Genomic DNA, 19,102 nt, shown 5'->3' with positions numbered 1-19,102 from the left:
AGCAAATGTGTTGGGATGTCACTCTATGATTACATTAGATACATTAGATAGTAGTAATTTCCATCTTGCTACCCACTCTTTTAAAAAACTCTTTCTGATGATGTGTATGTGTGAGTATTCACCGATGTGCAGATGCCCTCAGAGGCCAGAGGTTGATACCCCAATCAAACTGGGGTTACAGGCTGTTGTGAGTCCTAGTTCTCTTAACCACTGACCCTTAGCTCTAGCCCTTTAATTAAAAAAAAATTTTTTTTGAGCCAAGAGTCTCTACATAACAGCCCTGGCTGTCCTGGAACTCACTCTGTAGACCAAACTGGCTTTGAACACCTGCCTCTACCTCCCAAGCGCTGGGATTAAAGGCCTGCGCCACCACCAACAACCATCAATTAGTTGAAACAGGGTCTCAATACATAGCCCTGACTAACCTTGAACTTGCCATGTAGACCAGACTGGTCTTGAGCTCACAGAGATCCGACTATCTCTGCCTCCTAAGTGCTGGGATCAAGGCAGGCACTACCATGACTGGTGTGCTAACCCACTCTCACGTGCTGGCTTTGGTAAGACAAGCTACCATGGCACCAGTTGAGATGGCTCAGTGGATAGAGCCATTTGCCACAATCCGAGTTGTGATACATATGTAGGTCAGAGAACATCTTGTGAAAGTCAGTTTCATTTTCTCTTTCTACTATGTGATCTCAGGTTCTTTGACCAACATATACGCACTGTGGCAGGCATACTTAAATGTAAAATGCAAATTTAAAAACATTTAAAGTATGCTACCATACTGGAAATGGTCAAGGAAATTAGAACAGTCACAAGCCAATGATCGTCAGCACTGAAGCCCAACAACCCTCAAGGGACTGATCTGTTAACAAAGTGTGCCTCCTTCCCCAGTTGAGCTTGAGCCTGAGGATGAGGTCACAGTTCTAGCTGTCACCTCAGCCTTAACCTTGTAAGCACCCTGGAAGCTGAATATCCAACTGAGCCGTCCTCAGATTTGACCCCCCCCCCAAAAAAAAAAGACAAATCCTGTATTGATTCAAGGCTTTACATTGGTAGCAATTTGTTACACGGTAATAGATAACCGATATAACTTCCTTTTAATTCTTTTCCTTTTTCCACTTATTGTAAGCTCATATATATGTTTGTGCACCACATGTGGGGATGGTGCCCATGGAGGTCAGAAGAGGGTGCTGGAGCCCCTGGAACTGGAGTGATGAAGGGACGTGAATCACCATGTGGGTGCTGGGAATAGAACCTAGCTCCTTGCAAGAACAACAAATGCTCTCAACAGCTGAGCCCATCTCCAGCCCATCGTTTCAGCTCTGTATCATTGTTGTAGTATGTCTCCCAGAACAAAGGGTACAATAGTTTCTCCCATGCAATATGCTGAATGTATGCCTGCGAATGGAACTGCCCGACCTCAGGATTTACAAATGTTCAGTGTTATTGTCAGTTAGCAGATCTTTAGAATGAAGGTCTTACCATGGTCAGGGTGTCTTGGTCAGGGTTTCAAGTGACATGTAGCCACTGTTCATAGGATTGAGATCAGTGTGTGGACAGAGTTGAAAGTCATACAGAAAGCTAAAAATAAAGAGAGTCCATGGGCAAGGGTGGGAACATAAGTGGCCACAATTGGTGAAAGTCTGCAGCTTGGGTTTGGACAAGGTTGGAGGATACTGGAGGGAGGCTGGGGGGTAGAGTTGGGGTCACCCAGTGCTAGAGGTTGGCTGTCAGACTTTACAAAATCTGCCCCCAGGCAGTACCATCAATCTAATAAGCAGTGGGACCCATAACATGAGACCGGCCCTGGGTCCACAAGGTCTTTACGAGACAGGTGAAAGGGATGAAGGACAAGGCAGGAACTCACTGCCCTTGACCCATCCAGGGGGGGGGGAGGAAGGCAGGCACAGAGAAAAGTGCAACAACACCACCTTTAATAGACAACTCTGCCCTATCTTCCCCAGGCACTCCTTTTATCACTCCATTCTAGGAGGGCTATTGTGTAGCTGGATGTCTCTTATTCCTGGCTTCTTCATTCAACGCTTTATCCCTTCCTCTCCAGCTGTTGTGGTCTCCAACCCTGTGATGGGTCCCAAGTAAGCACCCAGGAGGGGCAAGAGAATCCCTCGGCTTCCGAGGGTAGCTTCTCGAGTGTCTGAGGCCATGGAGAATTAGCAAGGATGGAGTCGGCGCTATCCTCTAAGCTGAGAAGGGAACCAGAGGACCGCCTCTCCAGGCCCAGCGCTGGGAGCCTCAAAGTGGACACGGTTTGGGAGATCATGCCGTGTGTTCGTACAGGTTTTCTGGGCTGTGAAAAGTGGTCTTTTCTCCTGGCCCGGAGGGAGTATAAGAAGGAGGATCAATCCCAGGCCTCGGCTTTGAGCATCCCTCCGTTCGCCCGAACCCTCCGCAGCCTGGCGCCGCAGCTGCAGGGGGCGCGAGTGAGCAGCTCGCTCCGCCCTCCCAATCCTGCCTCCGCAGGTGAGTGGGTAGGTCGCGGTGTCGGGGCTCCGGCGGGTACTGGGAAGCCCCGCAGCCCAGGCACCGCTCACCGCTGCTTGCGCTCCGCCTGCTGGAGCCTCCGGGACAGGTCATCGATGCGCACGTTCTTCAGTTGGAGCAGATGTTCCAGACGCTTCACCTTCATCTGCAGGACCTGGGTGGGGGCGCAGAGACATCAAGCAAGAAGGCCTGTTGTCCTGCAGGTGTTTTGCCCATGCAGACCTCAAGCTGCCCTTAGGTCTCAATGTCCCCTTCTCACCTGCACCGTCTCTTGAGAGGCCAACAGCTCCTGCTCCTTTTCAGCGATCTGAAGGAGGAAGCTTGGATCTCCTTGCAGCGCCTGGTTATACCCAGGGGGTCGAGGCGCCTGTGGCCGGCCCCCTCTGCGGTGGGTAGGAACTTAGCAGAGGCCTGGGCATCAACACCCTTCCTTTCCCGCAGTCATTCCCATATCCTGTGACCAGGCCTGCCCATTTTGCCGCCTCACTACCTCCCCAAAGACCAAGGCACTGCCACACTAGTCTGTGTGGACAAGTTACTAAGCCTGGTGAAGTCAGAACTCTCAACTTTACCTGAGCTGCTCTCCTCCCAGGGCTGGAGCACCGTCTCCTCGAGCCTTCTGGGACAAGCCTAAGACAAAGCAAGTGGAGGAGTAACCTTGCTGGAGTCCCCATTACCTCTCTCCCTCTGACCCTAAAGTCGATTAAAGGGATGTGGGGGAAAGCTTTCCTGAGATAAGGGAAAGCCACCTTACCCATATCCATGTAGCCACTGCCATCCTGAGGGGCCAGCTCCTGAAAGAACAGATGTGATCTCCTGTGAACCTGGGCTCATCTGCCTCCAACAAGCCCTGCTTTGCCTCTACAATCCTGTAGGGTTCTCTTAGCTAGGCACCCCTATCTTCCTATTCATCTCCACTGTCTGGGGAGCATCCCTTGCACCCCAATCAGCAGGTTCAAGCAACACCACCTGTAAGGAGCCAGCACCCAGCTTCTGGCGCCTTTGCCGCTCCTCCAGGCGCTGTTTCAGCGGTATGAGCACCAGCTCCACTACACCGGGAGAACACTGCGCAATCTTCCGCATCACGTCATCAGGGACGGAGAAGTTTAGCTTGTTCAGCACCTTTCTAGGGAGTGAATACAAGAAGGGTGGAGTGAGTGGGTCCTGGGGAAATGAATGGAGGACAATGGGAATGAAGGGGACATAGCCCCAGGGGACTGGAAGGACAGACATCTAAACCTCCTCTGCTTGAAGTTTCCATCCCAATAAAATAATTACTTGAATTATTACTAAATGGATTCTGCTGTATTGTGTTGTCCTCCACAGCAGTTCCAGCCTGCCTGTCAAGACATAGGAAGTTTTTTATTTATTTGTTTTTTGTTTTGTTGTTGATGTTGCTTTTTTTTGTCTTATTTTGAATTGTTAGGGACTAACCCAGGGATGTAGATTAGTGGAATACATACATACATACATACATACATACATACATACATATTCTACATCCCCAGGCAAGGTCTGGTGCACTTGAGGCTAGTGCACCCCTGCTGAGAAGCAGGCAGGGGCTGCAGAGTTTATTTCCCTATCCAGGGATTTTACTACCTGTTCAGGTGACCCCAGTTGCTGAGCTTCTGCTGGAGAGAGTTGGCAGGGACATAATTGTGCATCTCCACCATCTTGGGGAAGTAAAACTTGATAAGCTCTGCAACCAGGACTGAGGGAGTAGAGTTGGGAACAGACAAGAAAGGCAGGGGCATGGGTCAAGGAGCAGGGATGGAAATTCAGAAGAAGGGAAGGTTGATAAAAAGGAGACAAAGAAAGCAAGATCAATGATCACATCAAGATTCTACATTTCCTAGAGAAATAGCATCTTCCTTTCTAGCTCAGGGCACAAAAAAACTGAGAATCTCCCAGAAGGCCCTACAGAAGTCTGCAGCCATATCCTAGGAATTCACAAGGATGGATACAAACAAACACACACACACACACACACACACACACACACACACACTCACACACACACGTCTCAGGAGAACACAGATTTACACAAGCAGAAAAACAAGATCCTACTGTGCTAAGAGTAGCACAGTTGGCAGGGCATTTGCATAACATGTACAAAATGCTGCTCTCGATCCCCGGCACCATATAAACAAGCTGTGGTAGCACATGCCTGTCATCCCATCACACAGAAGGCAGGAAAATAATGAGTTCTGAGCTACAGAGCAACTCTATGTCTCAAAAATGCCCCTCTACAGGTATTTTTAGGGCAGAATATATAGACACATGTATAGACACAAAGAACAAATAAATGCCAGACATACATGGGTGCACACATAGAATACATACAAACATAGAACCACATATACACTAGCCTCCTTAATTATATACATAAAAATGCCTACCAAACTATGCATTTCTCAAATACAGGAGCCTATCCTGAAGAAAAAAAAAAAGCATACAATCACACACACACACAAACACATGTACATTTAGGACAGAACGTGTCAATACAAAAGAACACAAGGTAGGGGTGTAACTCAGTTGGTGGCATGTTTGCACAGCATTCATAATGCCTGGGTTTGACTTCCTAGCACATTAAAAACAAACAAGAGTGGTGGTACATTCGTATAGTCTCAGAATTTGGGAGACACAGGAATGTAGTAGAGGTGGGAATTCAAGACTCTAACACACACACACACGCGCGCACACACACACACGCACACACACACACGACAGACTGCATAGGTTCACAAATACATACCCAGACACACAGCTTAGTCCTTAAAGCCCCTGAAGGGAGACGCAAAGACACACTCTATGCACACAAGGTATAATGGTCATACATGTTCACATACGAATAGAAGAAACATGCAAGTGCACACTTCCACGATCAAGTTCCAAAACACAGATTCCCACTCCTGCCCCATTCTACACACACACATAACAAAAATGATATCATACACACAAATCCATTACAGATACATAAAAACAGAACATGTTTTAAACACACAACAATGCACACCTCCGTCACTGAAGTCCCGGGAGAGGTTTCTCTTGGGTCGGGACAGAGGGATGTTGTCTATCCACAGGTACAGCTGGTGCAAAGCCTCCTCATCCACGCTGCTTGCCATTGGCTCCTGGGCAAGGCCTCACCGTTCCCCGCAGAGCCCAATGCCAGCCCCAGGACCCTTCAAGTGCCTCCTCTCGCCACTGAGAACGTTCAGATCTACGTTTACTTCCCTACTCCGCACAGACTCAAATCCCATCTGGGAGCAGCCATATTGTTTTCCGAAACCATAGCAACCGTCGCTACTTGCCTGGAAACAGAGACTTCTGGGAGTTGTAGTTTTTCCATATTACCTTCCCCCTGGGCCCCAGCTTTGAAAGGACAGTTAGCTGTATTTATCTTCCTTTGTCCCCAAGAAGGCATCACCTGTCTGTGCACATCACTTGCTGACCAATCACTGACCCATTCTAGGCTTTGCCAAAACCAACTATGTCCCCTTCTGTCCTAAAGGAAGCAGCATCTCCACAGCGTTGGGGGTAGGCAGGGGCATTCTGCTAATCTGACACCTACCGACACTATATGATAAATTGTCTATTTTTAAAAACATTTTATTTTTGTATGTGTATGGGTTTTTACCTGTACGTAATATCTGTGTACCATGTGCGTTCCTGGTGCCTGCAGAAGACAGGTGTTGGATCCTCTGGAACTAGAGTTGCAGATGGTTGTGAGCCACCATGTGGGTTCTGGGGATAAAACCTAGGTCCTCTGGAAGCACAGCCAGTGCTCTTAACCACTAAACCACTTCTCCTGCCCCTAAACTGTTTAATAGTGCTTCCTCACTAGCTCCCTCCCCAAAGCCCTGTAGACCTACGGTCATTGCCATTTCCTCATCCCAGCAATGTATGCTACTGGGCCATTTACTATGTTACAGATTCCCAGGGAGAACATTGGCAAGTCATTTAATTCCTTAATCCTATTTCCTCCATTGTAATATAGAAAGTTTCCATCTACTTGTCCCAATGATGTACTTGGAAAGAAATTTACAAAATATAAAAAAAGTATAATCAGCCTGTATTTGTATGGGGATTGGGGATTAGAAGTCAGCTGTACACATGAAAGCAAGAGTTTCTATAGACATTGTCACATCCCTCATCTTCCTCCAAAGGGCCATTCTATGATGGACTGGAAACTGATTTCTGCAACCAGGAGGGGTAGGAACATAGGTCCCTCCTTAATGAAGGAATACAAAGTAAGTGCTTCTAGACCCTGCCTGAGGAGGTTTGCTTCCAACAGGCTAATGATGTGACTTTGGGCACACATTTCTGCCTGTTTGTTGTGGTTTTTGTTACCTCATAAGGGCATCTGAGTGTTTGACTCCTGGCACAAAGAAAGGACCCGATCAACATCAGCTTGTGTTCAACATTGGGACCAGTAGAAGCTGTTCTTATTGGTGGGAGACAGATCAAAGTGATTTGCCTTAGTACTTGAGATAAAGGACCTAGACTGTCCAGGGGCATCTAAAGAAAAGGCCACTTCTCCCTCCAACTTTCTCCAGAGCAGGCCCAGTGGGTAGGCTAGGCTTTCTAGTCTCCTCCTTCCGCATTCCAATTAGAGGAAGGGGTGATGCCAAGTGAAATCCCAACTCCTTTGCTTGACTTTGTGTCAAAACTTTCAAGAGGGAAAGTTTGGCTCAGCAGGGAGGCTCTTGCCTAGGTTGCTATAGGCCCTGAGTTCTTCTACCCTAGTAGTAATACAAACAAAATTTGCATTAAAAAAAAAAAAAACAGCAACTAATTTTCAAGACTTGGAGAGAAATCCCTAGTGTCAGAAATACAAAAGGCCCAAACATTTATGGCCAGCCTTTTGGGAAGGAACCACACCCAGGACAAACAAGGCACAAAGGATGACTGGGCCATCCCCCACCCCCTTACATTCCAGTGTAGGGAGAACTTGGTGGCTGGGGTATGTTGGGGATTGGGAAATTACCAGAGGTAATATGCCAGCCCTAAGAAAGGTGGGAAAACCGGTTTGGGACTCAGAGTTACCTACCCGGCTCAGGTCTTCCCTGGCTGGAACCTGTGGGCCCCAGTAAGGGAGAGCCATGAGGGGAGGGGCTGGGCTCTGAAAGAAGGACATGCCCTCACCTTTGGACTGGAATGGCCCTGCACAGTGAGCTACCAATTCATGGGAGGTGCAATGTTTCCTAGTAACTTCAACTTCATCCTGTCGCTGTCCTCAAAGGTGACTAACAGACTTGAAAATCCAATCACGTGGGCAGCCTGAAGAACTCCCTCTTAAGGTAAAACAATTGTATGCCCCTCCAACTCCATCCTGGCCTGAGGCAGTTCCAAAGCTTTTCTCATTCCCTCTTCACTCCTTCATGGACTTTCTTTAACTAGCTTTGGTGGGCTCAGTCATCAGGTGCATACTGCCTGATCTGCCCCAACAGACTACTGTTTCCCTCTCTACTGCCTGACTCCAGTGACCCAAGCATCTCGTAACATCAAAGGAATTTAAGGTTAGGGTTCCTGAAGTCTATCAAAAGATGTAACGTTAAAGACCTTCCCTTCCCAGAATTCTCTAACTTTTAGATGTATCCCTACCTGCCACCCCAGTCATGGCCATCTGCTCAAAATATTGTTTCCATGTCCCACTACAGCAAGAACCAAGGGGAACCTGGAAAGGACGTGTCCCCCAAGATAGACGCAAGCCCAGATCATGAAGGATGCATCCTTGGCTGTTAAAACATTCACTCCCACAAAAGGGGAGTGGACAGATTTATTGAATTCAAACTGGGAAGGGAGCACCTGGACGGCTGGACTCTGGGCCCAGCCCCAGGCCCCTCTGCCCAGGATGGGGACCTGCAGAGGATGAGGCACAAGGCCTGCAGCTGCCCAGATTGGAAGTGCCTGCTGTCACTCCCCAAGAGGGCCTCTTGGAAACCTCCAGTCTGGAAAGAAAACCAAGGGCCAAAGACTGGGCTAGAGAAAGGGATTTAGGGAGGTGAAAAGCAGGCAGAGGCAGGCTGAAGAGCCTGCCCTAAGTTACACTGTGCTTCTTCAGGCAGCCTAGTGGTGCAGGAGGGGGGGCTGCTAGTTTTGTGGGAGCCTAGGCTGTACCTTCCTCTGGAGCCCTTTCCAGAATGGCTTTGGGATCCCCCCACCAAAGACCTGGTTGGGAGACAGGGGGAGAGGCACTCTCTGGCCAAGAGCTTCCAGGACCCGTCCCTGGCTGCTGTGGTCTAGCCCACTGATGGCATGGTGTGGTAGCACCGGACAGCTCCCCACCCACCCAGTGCCCTGAACCCAGGGACTAATGGGGAGGAAACAGGACTCTGAGAAAGCGGCAATAGCAGTGAGGCAGACCTAGCCCCTGGGCCTGTCTCAGCGCCAGGCAAAGCATTGCTGAAGGCCTTGGGACTTCTCCAGCGGCTGCCCAGAGTTCTCTTGGCCTTGGGCAGGTACTGCCCATCTGGGCTGGAGCACAGCTATGTCCATCAGCTCAGCTTTGATGTCCTAGACCCCGAACTCCCGCCTGCCTGGCATGGTTCTTCCTAGTCACATGGACCAGATCATGTTCCAAGTGAAGGATGTGACTCTGCACGCGGTCATCAATGGGAAAGGAGGTCAGGTACCTCTTTACCATGGCAAAGTAGGCCATGGCCTCCCCAAAGCTGGGTACAGGGACCTCATCACCATCCTCATCATCGTCGTCATCTTCTTCATCCTCCTCATCCTCCTCTTCATCTTCCTCCTCTTCATCACTGTCTGAGTCAGAGTCCTCCCCACCTTCCAGGAAATGGAGGGTTGGGCATTGGGCCTCTTCCTGGACACTGTAACCCCCAAAACCACCACTGGCCTCCACTACTCCCTGGGCCCAGTCTTCAGCCTCTAAACCCTCAGAGGAGCTCTCTTCCTCTTCCTCCTCCTCTTCATCACTGTCATCAACCTCACCCTCCTCTTCTACCTCCTCTTCCTCTCCCACCTCCTCTCCTTCCCCTCCTTCCTCCTCCCCTTCCTCCTCTTCTTCCTCCTCCTCTTCCCCTTCACCCTCCTCCTCTTCTTCTTCCTCCTCCTCCTCTTCCTCCTCTTCTTCCTCTCCCTCACTCTTGAAGGAAGTGGTGATAGTGGCATTAAGGCCACCTCCAAAGCCGGCCTCACGGAAGCAAGTTGCTATGTCGGCGGGCTCCACTGCCTGCCAGGCCGCAGCCACAAAGTGTAGGGCCTCTACCAGGCCCAGCTGCAGGCCTGAGGGATCCTGGCCCTCGAGTGCTGCCATGGCTTTGAGCAACATGGCCTGGCGGTAGTGGCCCTTCACCTGCTGGACCACTCCTCGCTCCAATGGATGCACAGTGCCGGGAGGAAAGAAGGCCAGCTGCACGTGCCGCAGGCCCGAGGTGTCCAAGGACTGGGCAGCCAGACGGCCCGCAAGCAGAAGGACCCGACGAGATTCTGCAGCCATTCGGGTGTCCAGAGCTTTCAAGTACTTAGCCAGGGCCTGGGTGGTGACTCCACCCTTAGAGTTGGCAGTGTAGTCGCAGGGCAGACCACCCTGGCTTGCACGGGGCTTGGCGGACTTGCCTGCCACCAGCGGGGGAAGCTTCTCGCTGCCATCAGCGTTGGCGCACAGCAAAACACTAAGGCGCTGGGTGGCCTGTCGAGCCGTTCCATCACCTCCCCACATCCCCGAGGCCTGGTCAGACAGAAAGTCGTACCACAGGCTGGTCTCGGTGGCGCTGAACACGTCCTGCGAGGCGTAGCCCTCAGCCACCGACGGCGGCTGCTCCTCCCGCGTGCGCCAGCCTGGTGTACTGCCACCGCTGCCCTCGGAGGGCACCGCGGCTGGGCCGGCAGGTGCCGCTGGGGCCCGAGGAGCAGAGCTTCGCGCCCGGGAGCGGGTCACGCCGCTGCAGGCCACTACACCGTGGCGCCTGCGGAAGCGATCCAGCCAGCCGTTGGAAGCCGTGAAGTCGTCCATGCCCAGCTCCTCCGCTATCCGTAGAGCCTTCTCTTTCAGGATGATGCCCTTGACCGGCAGACCCGCGGCGCGGATCTGCTGGAACCAAGCGATGAGAAGCCCCTCCAGCTTGTCGTAGGGCGACAGCTTGTTGGTCTTGCGGCAGGTGGAGGCCACTCCGTACTTGCGCTCCGACGCCAGGATGGCGCGCTTGTTCTTCAGGATGGTGCTCAGCGTGGACGGCGGGATGTTGAAGCGCCGCGCGATCTCGCCCTTCCGTAGGTCCGGGTTCTCCTCCACCTCCTGGATGATCCGCGACTTCTCCCGGAACGTCAGCTGCCGCCGCTTGGGGCCCATCCCGGCGCGCCCTCCGCCCCGGGGCCCGGCACCGCCGTCGCCGCCCCGGGGCGGGGGGCCCGGGCCCGCGGCGGGGGGCACCTGGCGGCCTCTCCGCGCGCCCCGCCCGAGACAAAGCGGCTCGCGGGGCGGCAGCGGGCGGTGGCAAGCGGCGCGGGCGGCGCGGGCGGCAGGACGTGCCCAGCGGGGAGCGCGGCGCGGCGCGGGGCGGAGCGCGCGCGGGATCTCGCGGGAAGCGCGGGGACGCTGGGCGCCGCCTCCCCTACCCCGCGCCGCTCCCTGGACCCGCCGCCGGGGGCGCTGAGGCCCCGGACCGTGCGCCTCGCCACGCGCGGGAAAGGTCATCTGCCGAGACAAAACACACAGACACCTGGACAGATGCACAAGAACGTTTTGATGCTCTCGCTGCTTCTCTTTCCTCCAGACTCGGCCAACTGGCGTCAGGCTGCTTAGACTGCGTTTTGACTGACTGGCGTCAAGAGATTAGGATTTTCAGTGTGTGTAAATACCGCTGCCAATGTGCTTCTTTTTAAGTAATTGTCTTTATGCATGTATACGTGTGCCTGTGTGTATGCTCACTTACATGCAGATGCCCCGCGGGACAGAAGAGGGCGTCAGACTAGAGTGGGATTGCAGGTGGTTGTGAATTGCAGTGTGGGTGCTGGAACCCAAACTTTTGATTATCCGCCAGAACAGCCAATGCTCTTATGTGCTGGGCCTAACCCCCAGACACCTAATATGTACTTTAATGGTGTATACGGTTCCAAATGTGAGAAAGCCATTCTATGGTTGGATACACGTTTAGGTTATTGTAAAGACAACATGACATTTAAATCCGTTTGATGGTGCTAAAGACGTTTTTAAACTTCATGTAATCCACAATCCAAAAACACCAATAACACCTGGGTATCACTGTTTTTCCCCCATGGATGTAGCCATAAATTCAACTACAGAAATATGCATGTACATATGGATATATACAAATAAATCTTAAAACTTCTTTGGGCAGTGGTGGCACACACATTTAATCCCAGCACTGGAGAGGCAGAGGAAATCAGATCTCTGAATTTGAGGCCAGCCTGATCTACAGAGCTGGTTCCAGGACTTCAAAGCTACACAGAGAAACCCTGTCTCAAAAAAAAAAAAAAAAAAAAAAAAAAAAAAAAAAAAAAAACAAAAACAAAAAACAAAAAACAAACAAAAAAAAAAACCTGAAACAAACAAAAACTTTCTGGAGGACCAAACACATGAAAGTGATGAGCCCTTAAGATAGTGTGGGCATTGTAGTGCTTGCCTTTTTTTTTTTTTTTTTTTTTTTTTTTTTTTAATTTCTGAGCAGAGTCTCACTATGTAGCCTTGGTAGGCTTGGAACTCTATGCAGACCAGGTTGGTCTCGAACTCGTGGAGATTCACTTGCCTTTGTCTCCTCAATGCTGGGCCTAAAGGCATGTTCCACCATACCAGACAACCGAAGAAATGGGGAGGGGGAAAGGCCTACAAAAACAAAAACAAATAAAACAAAAAACAAAATAAACAAGCCAAAGACTGGTAAGACAAAAATAAATAAATAAATAAATAAAATAAAGTCCAAACAAAGCAAAACGAGACAAAAATTCTACAAAAATACCACTGAGTTCATTTTGTGTTGGTCAACTACTCCTGGGCGTGGGGTTTGTGACTCCACTGGAGAAAACTGATTTTCCCTTTGCCAGTGGGTATCAATTCCAGATAGCTTCTTGTTTCGGGTGAGACCTATGTCCACTTCACCCTCTCAGTGCTAAGACCCAGTCTGGCTTGAATTTGTACAGGCCCTGTGCATACTGTGAGTTCATATGTACATTAATCCTGTGTGTCTGGAAGACACTGCTTCCTTGAAATCACCTATCACCTCTGGCTCTTAAAATCTTTTCACCTCCTTGAGCCCTTGGGAAGACATGATGAGTGCAGTTACCATGTTTTTAAAAGTCTTGAAGATCGCCTAGCAGTGGTGGTGCATGCCTTTAATCCCAGCACTTGGGAGGCAGAGACAGTTGGATCTATGTGAGTTTGAGGCCAGCCTGGTCTACAAAGCTACACAGAGAAACACTGTCTCAGAAAAAAAAAAAAAAAAAAAGTCTTTAAGATCTGGGGCTAGATGAAGCTTCGGGCCAAGAAACAAAGAGAACCAAGGAAGTGTCTTGGGAGCATCCAGGCTGAGGGCTCTAGAAATTACCAACACACTCATGAGTAGCTGATGAAGATAAAATCAGAAATCATGTCTGTGTGGTGTTCAGTAAGGCCAGGGACACACACTTCCCATTCCTTGTGTGTTACCAGCAGTTTTCCTGCCAGCCTGGTCCCACAGCCACATCAGCCCCAAATAACACACACAGACGCTCCATTAGATATAAAGTTGTTGGCCTGTTACTAGTGTTTCTTATTGGCTAGCTCTGTCGTAAATAGTAACCCATTTCTATTAATGTAAGTGTTTGCACGTGGTCTTATGTTTCTGAAGAGAGGGTCCCGACCTCTACCTCTCAAGTTCCTACATCTTGACTCTCTCCTATACTACATCTCCCAGAATCCTACTTGTCTCCTAGTCCTGCCCATCTTGCTTTCCTATTTGCCAACAGTACTTTATTCATTAGCCAATAAGAAACATATTACAGAATGTGACTTACAAGCACATGTGCATATTGGATCCTGAGATTCTCAGCTTTTGTCCATATTTTCCATTCTGGTCTTTTCCCCTCTCTCTGTGTCAGTAAGGATCAAACTTAGGGCCTCTTGCATGCCAATCACATGCATCCCCCACCCCAACCATTACTTTCCTGATGTTTAAAAAAAATCTACAAGTAGCCAGGCAGTGGTGGCACATGCCTTTAACCTCAGCACTTGGGAGGCAGAGGTAGGCAGATGTCTATGAGTTTAAGGCCAGTCTGGTCTACAGAGCAAGTTCCAGGACAGCTAGAACTACCCAATAATACTCTTTCTCAAAAAAAAAAAAAAAAATCAGCTCAAAACAAAACAAAAACCCTCTACATGTGCTCTGAACATAAAGTCTTTGATAAGTGTATTGCATCTTTTTCCTTCAGTTGCTACTTGTGTATTAGCTTAGAATATCCTTTAGATAAGAGACAACTTGTAATCTCCAAGTAGGCAACTCTGGCTATATTTTGCTTTATTGCTTCTTGTTTTGTGTCTTATGTAGAGGACTTTCTTACCCAAGATATAAATAAAAACTATCCTTCTAAGCTAAGTATAATGACACACGCCTTTAATGCCAGCACTTGGGAGACAGAGTCAGGTGCATTTCTGTGAGTTCAAGGCCAGCCTGATCTACATAGTGAGCTCCAGGATAACCAGAGTTCCATAGTGAAACTTGTCTCAAAAATAAAACAAAACACATGTGTATATTTGCATATTTACTTACATACATATTAAAACAAAAAAGGAAAGGAGAATGGAAAGTTTGCCGATGGGCATGAAGGATGGGCAAGATAAGCATCATGGGTATGAAACCTGTTCGGCAGCTCCAGGTAGCCTGGACCAACAGAAGGTCAGATGGACTGTGGCATCCCTAATAATCTTAACAGGGGATGATGACGCTTACGGGACATGGTGATCCTAGAGCCCCACATAGATGGCAGGAGAAAGGTCATTTCAGAGAAGGTAAAAATAACAACTGTGTACTGTCAGGCAGACCAGAAGTCTGGAAATGGCTATGCCAGAAGCATATATATGTTTATCTATTGGGAATGGCTGTGTAAGTACCATTCTGTGGCATCAAGGAGGGCTCTGAAAGGGAGTATAACAGATGATGTTAGTGGGATGGAAGACATCTAACTATAGGGTTGTCACTAGACTTCCAGATCTGAGAGTCCTAAAAGGAATGTTCAACTTGTCTGTATTCTCTCAGATAACAAAGCTTTATGATATAGTTCATATACTTTAACTGTACAATTCACCCAAAGTATACAGCTTACAGCCACCAGTACAAGTCAATTTTAGAATGTTTTCTTCACCTTAAAAGAAGGTGAGGCAGCCAGGCAGTAGTGGCACATACCTTCAATCCCAGCACTTGACTTCCAGGCCAGCCTGGTCTACAGAGTAAGTTCCAGGACAGCCAAGTCTATACAGAGAAACCCTGTCTGGAAAAACAAAAACACAAACAAAAGTGAGGAACCATAATCTACTGTGGTTGTTCATCTGTTTTACACATGGGTAATAATTTGAGCTTATGTCTTATTTCTTTTAATAATAGCGTTTTGTTTATCCATTCATCAGTTGATGGACATTTGGGTTATTTCTACCTTTTGGCTGTGATTAATATTGCTATAAACGTTTGCAAAGTTTTAGACAGCCATGTTTTCATTACTCTTGGGTATGCACCCAGCATAGGACTGCTGGGCCCTTAACACCACTTAGTCATCTGAGGGACTGCTATATTGAAAATGTATGTAGTCCCAGTACTCAAGAAATAGAGGCAGGAGGATCAGAAGTTCAAGGTCCTCCTCAGTGAGTTTGAGGTCAGCCTGGGCTATATGTGACCCTGTCTCAAAACAAACAAACAAACAACAACTGCAAACTGTATTTGTAATTACTTGAAAAATTATACATATTCTTCTAAGTCTTTTAAAATACAAAAAAAATATTTTTTTTTTGGAGGATAAAAATGTATAATGCTACTACTGGGGTGGGGGAGGGGGAGATTGTCTTTTTTGTTGTTTTTGCTGGCCTTGAACTAGGTATATAGTTGAGGATGCATTTAAACTCCTGGTTCTTGTGCCTCTACCTCCCAAGTGTTAGGATTATATGTGTGATCCACCTATAATCAAAGAATATTTTTTAGGTATTTACCCATACATATTTTGTTGCTGCCGGTTTGGGTTTTGTTGGTTGTTTTTGTGGTTTGTTTTGTTTTGTTTTGCTTGAGACAGGTCTGGCTCTGTGTAAACCAGGCTGGCCTTGAACTCACAGAAATCTGAGTGCTGGAATTAAAGTTATTTGCCACCACCACTTCTGGTTTTGTTTTTGTTTTTGGAGTTAGAGGCTCAGTATGTAGTTCACTCTTTATAATTCTCCAGTCTTAGCCTCACAAGCCACAAATATTGCTTTTTGTTTGCTTACTTAGATTTCCTTTTTATGTGTATTGTCTTAGCTAATATTCTCTTGCTGTGAAGAGACACCATGACCATGGCAACCCTTATAAAGAAACACATTTAACTGGGACTTGCTTGCAATTTCAGAGGTTTAGTCCACTACCATGGAGCATGGTGGCATCAGGCAAACATGGTGCAGAAGTAGCTAGGAGCTCTACCAGCAGCAGGAAGAGAGAGGGAGTCATTAGGCTGGACTTGGGCTTTTGAAACCTCAAAGCCCATTCCTCCAACAAGGCCATGCCTACTCCAATAAACAGTGCCATTCCTAAGCATTTCAATATATAAGCTTAGCTGTGCCATCTTATTCAATCCATCTCATGTATGAATGCTTTGATCACATGTACATCTGCACCATGCCTAGTTGTCTGCAGAGGTCAGAAGACGGTGTGGGTCCCCTGGAATGGGAGTTATAGACAGTTGTGAGCTGCCATATACATAGTGGGAATCAAACCTGTGTCTTCTGGGAAAGTAGCCAGTGCTCTTTAACCACTGACATATCTCTCCAGCCCCTCTACACATACAACTCAGGACCACCAGCCCAGGGTGGCATCATCCACAGCAGGCTGGGCCCTCCCACATCAATCATTAATCAAGAAAATACCCACAGACTTGTCTAAAGGCCAGTCTGATGGAGGGATTTTCTTAATTGAGTTTCCTCTTCCCAGGTGACTCTAGCTTGTGTCTAGTTGACAAAAAACTATCACAATAAAAGTTTTAATATATGACATTAACTACAATACTAAAAGTATACAAATAAAATTGCATATTTTACTGTATTTATTTATATATTTATATTTTTTGCTGTGTTAGGAACTGATTCCAGAAGCCAGGCCTAGGCAAAGGGTCTCCCACTGAGACACACCTCATGCCCCTTTTTACTTTTTTTGTTGTTGGTAGTTTCAGGGTTTTCTTGTTTTTTTGTTTGTTTGTTTGCTTTTTTGTTTTTTGAGACAGGGTCTGACTCTACAGCCCAGGCTAGCCTCAGACTCTCGGTGATCCTCATTCCTCAGTCCCCTCCCTCGCCATAAGTTTACAGAACACAACCAAGGCCAGCTTCCCTTTTGCTTTTTGAATGTGGCTACTAGGAAATGTTTAACTCTGTGGCAGTCATCCGTGTTTCCTTTGGGCAGTATGAATCATCTTCAGGAGACAATACAAGAAAAAAAGCATCCTCTGGGGGAGGGGACTGCCTTTTGTATCATCTGATATTCTCCTTTGTCTGAACTTGTGGTGGAACATAAGCTTAACAGTCATAAGCCATGAACAAAGGTGTATGTGGTGAGGGGAGTGGGTGGACCAATCAGGGAAACAGAGAAGTTTCTAAAAGGGTCCTGGAGAGATGTCTTAGAAGTTAAGAACACTGGCTGTTCTTCCAAAGGACCTAGGTTTGATTCCCAGCACCTACATGGCAGTTCACAACCTTCTGTTTCAGGGTATCTGATTCCTTTTTCTGTCTTTCAGGGCACCAGGCAGACAGATAGTGCACAGATAGGCAAAAGCATCCACACACATAAGACAATAAAATAGCTTGATTTTTAAAAAGCCTCTAAAAATGATGCCATGTGGGAAGTCGTCTTACTCTGCAGGTTGCAAATATTTTAGTATGTCGATAGTGCTGACTCACACCTGTAATCCCAGCACTCAGAAGGCAAAAGCAGGGTGGTCACCATGAATTTGAAGCCAGCTTGCTCTAGAGAACTCCAGGCCAGTCAGGTCTACATAATGAGACACTTCCCTCCTTAACTTCAACAAGAGCAAATCTTCTCACTGATCTTTAGGGACTAGTTTTGTTGTTTTAGTTGAGTACATAGTCTATGACCTAAATGGCAACACCAAGTTCAGAAGTGAGTTGATATGTGAACCTGGAAGGACCCCCCTGGGCTCCTTCCCCTCCCCTGGGGACAAGGAGCACCTCCAGCTGTGGGGTTTCTTTCAAAATCAACACAGCAGGGCTCCTTTCTCACCTAGAAGGGCTTATGTCATATGGTGGGGGTGGACCAGACAGGGGGAGTGAGTGGGACGACCACATTTTTCTCCTGGGCCCTAAGGGCAGGACAGGGGACTGGAGGGCTGGAGCTTGACCTATGACCGGAACAGGTCCTAACTACCTAATAGTATATAGTTCTTGGCATAGCACAGGAGCTGGGGAAAATGAGAAAGGCCATTGTTCCTACTTTGGTCACTCCCTCTACTCAGGTGTGTCTAGTGCCCTCTTCCTTCGCACACAGCTGAACCTCTTGGACCCCATCCCTACCCTTGGTCGCCCTGTTTGCCACCCCTACCTAGTCAGCCTGGGGTGGTGGCTTAAACAGCAAAGGCAGAACTCCTAAATCCTGTACTGTACCCCAATGACCAGCCCAGAAGCCACGCCTTCCTGAGGGAGAACGAATTTGAAAAAGTTCCCAACTGCTCACTTAGTCCTTACCAACTCATTCCAGGAAAACAGACCTGGCTGGAAGGTGATTAGATCATTAGAAGACGCTCATTGTAAACTAATAGCAAATTCAGCCTCTTCCACCTTCAAAGAAACACTAAATACGGTGCTATTAACACCAAATTAGCCAAACCTTAAGTGGGTGTGAGATTTTTTTCCCCCCTGTGTTCTCTGGTGCAGCAGAAACCCAAGCCTAAATCTAAACGTTCTCAGGGATTACTGGAGAGTATTGGGCTCCGGTCTAAAGTGGGAGCCCCTGAAACCCGCAGCGCCGCTCTGTAGCGCAAAGAGGCGCGAGCCCGAAGCGCCGCCTGCAGCGATCGCGCCCAGCAGCGCGGAAGGGAGGCTGCAGGATCACAGGAGCCCGGGAGGGAGCGTCTCTGTCTCCGCCACTCAAACAAACCCCTGGCCTTAAACGAGTCAAGGAACTTCTCAACGTCCCGGTCTGTAAACGGGCAGGAAACGCAGATCGCACCGCACACTTGGAGCTGAGGCAGAGCTTCGCAGGGTTCATTGCCGTTGACCGTGCGTGACGGTAAACGTCGAGGGGTCCGTACGAGGCTACCCTTGGGGGTGGTTACTCCCTCTGGGGGTGTGTACCTCCAAACAGCGTCCCAGGAAGGCAGAATCCTGGAGAGCAGGCTCTTCGTGTCAGAAGGAGCAGAGAGTATGTGTGGGGCACCGGGTTAACCCAACTCCCTGAGT

At 48.5% G+C, this 19,102-nt stretch overlaps 2 protein-coding genes across 3 annotated transcripts; both read right to left on the bottom strand.

Moving 5' to 3' along the window:
* Positions 1 to 1,932: 1,932 nt before the first annotated feature.
* Spef1 (sperm flagellar 1) lies at positions 1,933 to 6,069 on the bottom strand. 2 transcript variants are annotated; one of them, XM_051183354.1, is made up of 8 exons: positions 5,525 to 6,069; positions 4,105 to 4,216; positions 3,475 to 3,631; positions 3,260 to 3,299; positions 3,078 to 3,135; positions 2,765 to 2,888; positions 2,556 to 2,659; positions 1,933 to 2,333 (listed from the first exon to the last, which is right to left on the bottom strand). In XM_051183354.1, the coding sequence occupies exons 1-8, from the start codon at positions 5,631 to 5,633 to the stop codon at positions 2,048 to 2,050; spliced, it is 990 nt and encodes a 329-aa protein (XP_051039311.1). In that variant the 5' UTR covers positions 5,634 to 6,069; the 3' UTR covers positions 1,933 to 2,047. The 2 variants fall into 2 exon arrangements, with proteins under 2 accessions (XP_051039311.1, XP_051039312.1); XM_051183355.1 differs by having other exon boundaries at positions 2,190 to 2,659; positions 5,525 to 6,068.
* A 2,173-nt stretch (positions 6,070 to 8,242) lies between these two features.
* Cenpb (centromere protein B) lies at positions 8,243 to 11,182 on the bottom strand. Its single transcript, XM_051183353.1, has one exon. It carries the CDS (start codon positions 11,165 to 11,167, stop codon positions 9,011 to 9,013), a length of 2,157 nt encoding a protein of 718 aa, XP_051039310.1. The 5' UTR covers positions 11,168 to 11,182; the 3' UTR covers positions 8,243 to 9,010.
* Between the last annotated feature and the right edge of the window lie 7,920 nt (positions 11,183 to 19,102).

The sequence above is a fragment of the Phodopus roborovskii genome, unplaced genomic scaffold (assembly GCF_943737965.1).
Source record: "Phodopus roborovskii unplaced genomic scaffold, PHOROB, whole genome shotgun sequence".
NCBI classification, from domain to species: Eukaryota; Metazoa; Chordata; class Mammalia; order Rodentia; family Cricetidae; genus Phodopus; species Phodopus roborovskii.
This window is presented reverse-complemented; position numbering and strand designations above follow the sequence as displayed.

What these genes read in the sequence shown, in the direction of transcription:
- Spef1 (XM_051183354.1), bottom strand. Translation starts at nt 5,633, where the DNA reads ATGGCAAGCAGCGTGGATGAGGAGGCTTTGCACCAGCTGTACCTGTGG. An exon ending in CAGTGGCTACATGGATATGG is followed by an intron (nt 3,136 to 3,259) that starts GTAAGGTGGCTT and finishes GCTTTGTCTTAG; the next exon opens with GCTTGTCCCAGAAGGCTCGA. An exon ending in CCTCTCAAGAGACGGTGCAG is followed by an intron (nt 2,660 to 2,764) that starts GTGAGAAGGGGA and finishes GCCCCCACCCAG; the next exon opens with GTCCTGCAGATGAAGGTGAA.
- Cenpb (XM_051183353.1), bottom strand. Translation starts at nt 11,167, where the DNA reads ATGACCTTTCCCGCGCGTGGCGAGGCGCACGGTCCGGGGCCTCAGCGC.